General features: G+C 37.9%; 1 protein-coding gene across 6 annotated transcripts; it reads right to left on the bottom strand.

The window, feature by feature from the left end:
- Nucleotides 1-1,981: 1,981 nt before the first annotated feature.
- On the bottom strand, nucleotides 1,982-7,368 carry dusp12 (dual specificity phosphatase 12). Of its 6 annotated transcripts, none has more exons than XM_040039560.1 (8): nucleotides 7,145-7,368; nucleotides 6,095-6,389; nucleotides 5,836-5,949; nucleotides 5,571-5,689; nucleotides 5,359-5,446; nucleotides 3,751-3,842; nucleotides 2,945-3,024; nucleotides 1,982-2,791 (listed from the first exon to the last, which is right to left on the bottom strand). In XM_040039560.1, exons 2-8 carry the CDS (start codon nucleotides 6,355-6,357, stop codon nucleotides 2,648-2,650), a joined length of 900 nt encoding a protein of 299 aa, XP_039895494.1. In that variant the 5' UTR covers nucleotides 6,358-6,389; nucleotides 7,145-7,368; the 3' UTR covers nucleotides 1,982-2,647. The 6 variants fall into 6 exon arrangements, with proteins under 6 accessions (XP_039895494.1, XP_039895493.1, XP_039895495.1 ...); XM_040039559.1 differs by having other exon boundaries at nucleotides 7,151-7,368; XM_040039561.1 differs by having other exon boundaries at nucleotides 7,208-7,368.
- Nucleotides 7,369-8,747: the final 1,379 nt, after the last annotated feature.

Genomic DNA, 8,747 nt, shown 5'->3' with positions numbered 1-8,747 from the left:
GTGGAAGTAACTGTTCTAATGTCTGAGTTTTGTGAGGACATGATCTGGCTCTGACCTTGGCAGACTAGTGTGTGTCTCACCCATTATGATTTTGAATAAAAGAAAGAAATAAAAGGAAGTAATCCTCTTGATTTGAATTAAAAAGGGATCATTTTAAAACTGAATGTTCATGTGAGAATATGTTGAAGATATCTAACTGAAGTAGAATTACATAAACTGAATGAAACGAAGGAGTGTACCCATATATGACTGAATGTTCAAATATCTATGTTAACAATAACACAGAAAATGTCATGAAGTGATTTTAAAGTTTAAACTTTAGTTCATGCATGTGGGACGACTGAGTCAGCGAGAGGATAAGGTGTGTGGATATCAGGTGATTAGATGTTAACTGAGTAATTTGATGCCCCTGTGGTGGGTGAGGCAGGATGTGATCTCAGAAGATTTAATGTCCAGAAAGAAAAGGGGGAGAAAAGGTGGAAATGTATACAAGTGAGGTGAAGAAGACATACAAGGTTCTTTTTTGTCTTCTGATGATCAGAAGATTGGATCTAAAGAGGTCACAGTTGAAAATTCCAGCAGAGATGCCAGGGGAACCAATCACTGACCAAACCGTACACCTGCAAGTTGGTTTTGTATATTTTGGGGTTTTTCCTCTGCTAAATTTGAAGCCGTGTTAAGATGATTAATTCAGAAGGTCTTTCATTCACGGCATACTTCCACTGAATGCCCGGGGGATCCTGTTTTTCCTCTGATCTGCTTTATCCTCTCCAGCCTCTCTCCTCCACAGGATCAGAACAAAATCAGCATTAGCTCAGAGTTGGTAAATTAGATAAGTATAATTTAGGTAATGTGATTATTATACTTTGATTTTTATTAATTTTGGATTCTGTAACCTGCAAGTCTAAATTGTGGACATTAAATGTTTAACCTTTTGTGAAATGGTTAAAGGTAAAAATCTGGGTATTAAGTCCCTTGTTTTCTGAGTGTAAAAAGCTCTTACAGGTTACTCCAGCCATTTAAATATAACAGTACCTTGAGGCCTACTGTCCTGGTCCCTAAAATTAACGATCTAGGGTCTGTAACAGGTGTGACTGGTAGGATATGAGCTGCAAGTCTAGTCAGGTCCCCCCCACAACAGTGAAAGGAGGGAAGACACCTGGACTTCGAGGTAGTCAGAGCTGGGCGAGTCCCCTCATCCACTGTTATGGCTGCAGGTACAGCCACACAGTGGTAATAGTGTTACAATAGAGGCCTACATTTACATTTTTCTTTCTTTAAATATAGGATTTAATTTACAGGATAATAAAGAATTGGCTTTGGTTTAGAATTAATTCATTTATACAATCACATAATACACTATTCTAAAATAAGTGTGCAGATTTTAGTTTACACTGTTGTGCACCTATGATTTAATCTTTCTTTGTTTTCTGAGTTACCTCAGTGGCAGCTGCTCCCAGTCCCTTGGTTGATGAGCCAAGAGGTGGAAAAGGGTGAAGCAAGCCTATATGGAGACCTGCAAATTGGGTCATACCACAACTCTGGATCATGGGGGGGGGGGATTTGTTATGTTAGCTTCAGTTGGGAGCCCTTTTTGTATTTTTGGGGGCTGATTTATGGGCCCAAGATTTTGATTGTTGTGTAATTTAACCAAGTTTGTTTTGGGGTTAAATAAAAAGCCTTTTTTTGGACTTTAACCTGTGGCTGATGCTCCTTCATTGCTTGGTTCATCACATCCACATTGGCTCCATGTGAACTCTGACCCACAGGCTCAGAGGATAAAACTTTTTTAAAAAAGAGTGCCGACACAGACTTCCTGTATTGGGGCTCTGGGCTTTGAAGATCGACAGCTGTAATAGGCCTAGGCTGCTGGGGGCTTCCATGATGTGCTTAGTGTTTCTTCTTCACTCACCTCTTTTAAGTTACTGGGTGTTTTATATGCCATTTTGCATTTAATCATTACTTATGATTAATCTCTCTCTTCCATAGCTTGTCTGTTGCCCTGTCTCCCTCACCTGACTGTCCTGGTTTGTTTGTTTTTTGGGGGTTTTTTTACTGTTGGGGTTTTCCTCTCAACAATTTTAGGGTCTTTACCTTACAAGATAAACCAATTTGAGTCAATTGTTGTGATTTGGTGCTATATAAAGAAAATGTAAATGTTTTCAATTATCAGTTTTTCTTCAGTGTGGGCTCATTGATCCCATGATAACTCACGCTGCAATTAATCTGTATAAAAAGTTTACTTTAAGACTTTCAACTAGGACAGAATGAGGCAGGTGATTATCAATGTCAGGACACAGCATAACGAATAAGTGCATTTGCTTAAGATACACATTGCTCCTTTCATAGCTTAAACATGAAATATTCAAATTCAAAAACATATGGTCCACTCTTTGTGTGAAAGGCAGACATTTTCTTTTTTATTTGTTAGTTTATGGTGAAAAACCCCAGATACACACAGTATTGTTGTATACTAATCAGTGAAACATAAAAGTACCTGCAACAATTCTTAGATAAATGATATTTACATTTGTATTTATTTACATTATGCATTTCAGATAATAATTGAATCACTTTTTCGTGTTACAAACTGGAGTATGTCTTTATGCATGATGATTATTCCCTTTCTTACAGACATAAGGAAGTGTTATTTCATTATGTTCAGCTGCCGGATCTCGTCCACTCTGTTGTGGTGCAACTGGAAGGCGGGAGTGACCCAACGGCCACACGAACACTGATCTCCACACCAGCTGAATGAGCCCAGCTTACAGTTACACTTAGGACACAGCAGCTACACACACACAAATATATAAAAGAAAGGAAGAGAGAATGAACAAGAACTGTAAATTAGCAAAAGGTGGTCATATCAAACATTCATATTTGCTCAAAAGTTGTTGGGGGGTAACAAACAATGATGCAAGAGAAAAGATGACAAGTTTTTTACCTGTCCATCCATCACTCCAAGTAAGGCTTGCTCCATCCATTGCACTGGCTCAATAAAGTATGATGTACACTGGACCTCTCCTGAACAACAACACATCGAAAGATTACAAGTTCAGTAAGTGCGATTACTTTGTAGTCTTTTTTATGGATGTATGGATGTACTGTGAAGCCAGTTTGAAACAGTCAAGCTTTCTTCAGTTTAGCCATGTCAACACAATGTAAAATCATATCAGAGATAACAAATCTGTCATAAAACTAAGAAAACAAATATCTTAAAATCTATTTTAGAAATCAATCTGAAACTTGCTTAAAACTAAAATATATATATATTATTATTTATTAATGAAAAACAAACTGAATTCACATTTTAATGCCAAAATTTGAGCAGTCACACAAGTCATAAATTAAATTACTCAACATTCAACCACTAGAATGTTTTTTTAAGGAATGCAAGTAAATAAATAACTAAAACTAAATCTCTTGGGGAAAAAAAAAGTGCTTTACTATTGTTTTTCAGCTTTATTGCAAAAAAGTTCATTTGAAAATTCCTGGATAACATCAGTAATTATATTTTCTGATTAACTAGCTTGTAAATATAGGTGGGGCATCCGTTAATAGAAATATGAAATATGGTAATATTAATACTGTTAATCTAGGGCAGCTGTATCTCTGCAACATAAAAAAAGAACATGTGGGTGAAAAAAAGTCAATGAAATTAAAAAAAAGAAAAAAAGAATATCCAGATACTAATTAAAAATGACATTGTCAATAATTTATTGAGTGAATGTTCACAGTATGTCTTCTTACCAGTAAGGTTACTGGCCTTTTTGTGACTAAAGGCCGAAGCTCCTTCTCCTACTAAATGACTGAGAATACTGGAGCCACGAAATAGAGTTCGACTGCAAGGAGAAAGTGGAGGTTACTGCCTGCAGAAGCTGTAGCTCAAACTGACACACACACCAGGCTGAATACCCCCTTTTCTCCATTCAGAAGAAGATTCACTCAGTTCCTTGGATTCCTTAGATTACATTAGGAAATTACATATCCTATCCAAGATGTACAAACTTCGAGACAAACTTAATACCAATACCAGGATACATTGGTGTGAAAAAGTGATTGCCCCCTAACCATAATAACTGGTTGGGCCACCCTTAGCAACAACAACTGCAATCAAGCATTTGCGATAACTGGCAATGAGTCTCTTACAGCAACATGGAGGAATTTTGGCCCACTCATCTTTGTAGAATTGTTGCAATTCAGCCACACTGAAGGTATCAGTTTCGTCCGCAAACCTTTTTGATGTGACCTTCTTAGCTCCTCCTGCATCAGGTGAGACAATGATGCAGTTTTTCCACAGCATCTCAATCGGATTCAAGTCAGGACTTTGACTAGGCCACTTCAAAGTCTTCATTTTGTTTTTCTTAAGCCATTCAAAAGTGGACTTGGTGTGTTTTGGATCATTGTACTGCTGCAAAACCCAAGTGCGTTTCAGCTTGAGGTCACGCACAGCTGCCCGGACATTCTCCATCAGGATGTTTTGGTAGACGACAGAATTCATGGTTCCATTTACCACAGGAAGTCTTCCAGGTCCTGCGGCAGCAAAACAGCCCCAGAGCACTACCACCGCCATTTTTTACTTATTGGTAATGTTGCTCCTTTTCTGAAATGCTGTGTTACTTTTATGCCAAATACAATGGGACACACCTTCCAAAAAGCTCAACTTTTGTCTTGTCAGTCCATAGAGTATTTTCCCAAAAGTATTGGGCATCTTCAAGACGTTTTCTGGCAAAACTGAAATGAGCATTTTTGTTCCTTTTGCTCAGCAGTGGTTTTTGACTCTGCCATGCAGGCCATTTTTGCCCAGTCTCTTACTTATGGTGGAGTCATGAACACTGACCTTAACTGAGGTACATGTGACCTGCAGTTCTTTGAATGTTCCTCTGGGGTCTTTTGTGACCTCTTGAATAGGTCATTGCTGCGCTCTGGTTGTAATTTTGGTCAGCTGGCTACTCCTGGGAAGTTTAACCCCTGTTCCGTGTTTTTGCCTTTTACAGAGTTGTGTAGGAATTTTCCAGACTGACAGTCGCTTTTTCACACAGGGCCCTGTACGTTTGGATTTGTTTTCCCCTTAAAAATGAACACCTTCATTTAGAAAATGCATTTTGCGCTTACTTTAAACATTTAAGTATGACAAACAAAACCAAAAAAAAAGGAAATCAGGAAGTTGGCAAACACTTTTTCACAACACTGTAAATAGTTTGCTATGATCGGCTGTGAGTCATAAATTAAACTGTGGACTGTTGAGCTAAGAAGTAAAATCATCAACTTAACAAACTGTTTTGTTTTTGTGTGTGCCATCAGCTTATTCATATTAAAGACACATGTAATTTGAAGCATTCAGCTTCCATTTTTCACCTGCACTTCCTGCATCGATAGGATGCTTCAGAGGAGCTGGAGTGGGCAGGGTCAACAGCAAACACCTCCCTAGGCACCTTCTGTAACTCTGCTCAAACACATGCACACATACAGAAAGGAAACATATAATTTAAGAACAAGAAAGCACAACAAAAATAATGAGAAGTGCTCAAATGTTTAACTATAATCTCAGAATGTGTGTGTGTGGTTACCAGGGTATTTTTCAGTGATCTTGGTCAGTCTGTATTGTTTGTACAGAGGACTGGAGGTATCCACCTCACACTGCATTGCTTCGTACAGACACAACTGCTCCTCAAAACCACTGTTGACCCTAAAAGACATACATACAAGCAAGTGTGCTTTAGAGAATTTTTAAAAAATGTAAATTTTATGTGTGGAGTAAGAAATATAATCTCTGGGGGATTTAATAAACATTAAATACAAATAACAGTACTTTAAAGTGAAATACACACTTACTGTACATCTGGTTTGAGACTCTTTAGTCTATGATAAGCCTCAGTGAATCCCAGTTTGTATCTCTTCATTAGATAAGCAGTAACAATGGTGGCACTGCGACTCCGACCAGCCTGACTAAAACACACACAAAACCATGTTTGCGGTTTGTTTGCCACTTAACGCGATTGTTTCACATTGCATATTTTCACAAGCTTGAGTAAAATAAAAGGAGCATTTTTTAAATCACAATATTGCGATTTGATATATAAAATTGCCTTACCAGTGAACCAGTGCAGCCCGGCCACCATCTACAGCCTCTTTAATGAACCGGAAACTGGTGTCCATGTAACTGAGGAGGTCAGAAGTCTCTTCATCTAAGACATCAATCCACTTCCTAACAAAGGCTCTATCATCAGGAAACAGTGGGCTGGGGTCTACAGAATCTACAGACAGGATGTGACTGATGTTCACACCGACCAGTTCCTGGTGGTCGTTGAGGTTAGCTGCAGTGCCGATGTACAGCCCAGGGTCCACCAGAATCATGACTGCAGAGACAAACCCAGTAACACTAATGTCTGTGCAGAAATATGGCCAGAAAAACATCAAGAAGTCATAAATGAATCTGGACATTCTTCCAGGCACTAACAACACAAAGTAGAATGGAGTAAATGGCTGTGTCTATAACCATTTTTGTAGACCACCTTTACAGCTTTAAAAATTCTGATCACTGCCCAATTTCTCAAATCAAACCTTTATATTTTTTCCCCTTTGGATCATCTTGGCATTTCATTTGTTAGATACCAATTTAAAATTAGGAGATTAAAATGTGAACATAAAAACATCAATAAGCATCAAAAACAAAAAAATACTTTTTATACATACATACATACATACATACATACAAGTATAGGAATAGAATACAACTACGTTTTAATCTTAGAAGCAAATTTGGACCGCTGTCTGAATTTTAATTTCAAAGGTCACCTGGATACAAAAAGTGTCGAATCATCAAACAGTTTGCTGTCTTTGGCTTAAAATACGTTTTTTATTAAAAGCTTTTCCTCTTGAAAGCCACTTCTGCCACCATCGTTGCTGTTATTCATCAACTGATTACCATTCAGTGCCATGTTTCTCTATATATTGTCTCTGACACAGCAAAGGATTAAAAATAGGATACTTTGGTTCAAAGAAACCGTCAGTAGTATTATTTTCAAGTAACTAGTTTTGTTTTCTGTGTCACAAGTAGCGATCGTCTTTGGTTCAGTGCCGTTGCCAAAATATGAATCTGAACTTTCACTTTAACATCTACTCATTCTGACAACCCACACACCCTCACATCGTTCACTCACTCGCGATCTCTCGCAGTCGTTTTCGCCTTTTTGCTGATTCTCACCGGCTTCGCCTTTTAGTGTGTAACGCAGATACTGATTTAAGAGAAAGTGAGTGCAGTGAAATACGTTACAGGCTCAAATATAATCCAAAAAAAGTTAACGTGTTGTAGTCTGCATCAGCATTTGGTTCCCGTTTTAAAATGCTCGGTCGGAAACGTAGACGTCAACACAAACACGCGTCGTTAGTTCCGGCCTGTTATACTTTCAAAATAATTTCAATAAGTATAATAAGTATGGCAGAAAATTAAATAGTCAAAACGTATTTACATATACGTTCTATGTACAGCCAGTATCTCTGATGTTAAACAAAGCAAGAGGAACACAATGGTGAATACCAAATTTGGGTCATTTTATTGATAAAGGGTTTTTTTACTTGTTTTTCCCGCCCACCCCTATCGACCATACCCCAGAAAAATATTTTTAATTGAAGATAAACTAGACAACGCTTGGAGAGCAATACAAAAATTCCAATAAATAAATAAATAAATAACCTGGAGACGCTCTTGGCTCTTGGTTAGGGGAAAATTTTTAATTTCTCTTAGCTATTTGTTGAACATGAACATGAAAAGTGTTTACTTTGCCTGGCAGGGCGAAGGACATTGTCTCAGCTGAACTCTGGACACATACACACACACACACACACACACACACACACACACACACACACACAGACATATATATATAGGGGAGACCGGGGATAGTTGTAACATTTTTGACATTTCTGTCTGTAAATTGGAGCTCATTTAAGGTAGTGGATTCAAAATGTAATCCAAAGTATTTACATGTCTCGGCTATTAAATAGTGCAGCTATTTTCTCTGCAGCACAATTACCCATTGCATGGTATGGCCTCAAACACAAAGAGTGAAATGTTACAATTAACCCCATAGTCTGGGTTAGTTGTAACATATCCTGGGGTGAAATGTAACACAATGAAATAAGGGTACTGACAAAATATTAACATGTAATCTTTGTTTATTCAACACATGAATGCACTTAGAGCCATTTATGTAGCTATGTGTGTGTGTGACAGAATGCAGAAATCTAGCTTTTGAACATATTCCAACCCCCCAAAAAAAGACAAATTATGGAATTTTCTGCAACTGAATATTTCATTAATTTTGGTTGGTCTTCCTTGAGTTTGGCCTCATTGGCTCAGTGGGCATTATAACCTACAACTCTTGCACCAATTTTGAACATAACAATGAAGCTGAAAAAATGTAGTTGTTCACCAGCATCGCAATTCCATTACTTTTTATCATGGCTTACCTTGGTGTGGTTTGGAAAGTGCTTCAGAAAGATGAGGAAATCTGTTTCTTGCACCCATCCTGATTTATTTCCACCAATACTTCTTATTGGTCCATCTCTGACACAGTGGTCTGCATAATGTATGTGTGGGAACACAAACAGTGGAGGAACTGTGTTGCCAATGGCATTAACCGCATATACAAAAGCGACCAGTGAACCTCTCTCTGCTGATGTCGTTGCCCCAACTTGTTTAATATAAGTTAAAGTAATAGTGTGGTAAGTTGTAACATCTGCAT

Source organism: Simochromis diagramma, unplaced genomic scaffold (assembly GCF_900408965.1).
Source record: "Simochromis diagramma unplaced genomic scaffold, fSimDia1.1 OVJJ01000337.1, whole genome shotgun sequence".
Lineage (NCBI taxonomy): Eukaryota > Metazoa > Chordata > Actinopteri > Cichliformes > Cichlidae > Simochromis > Simochromis diagramma.
Note: the sequence above shows the minus strand (reverse complement) of the source record. Positions and strands in the feature narration are given on the sequence as shown.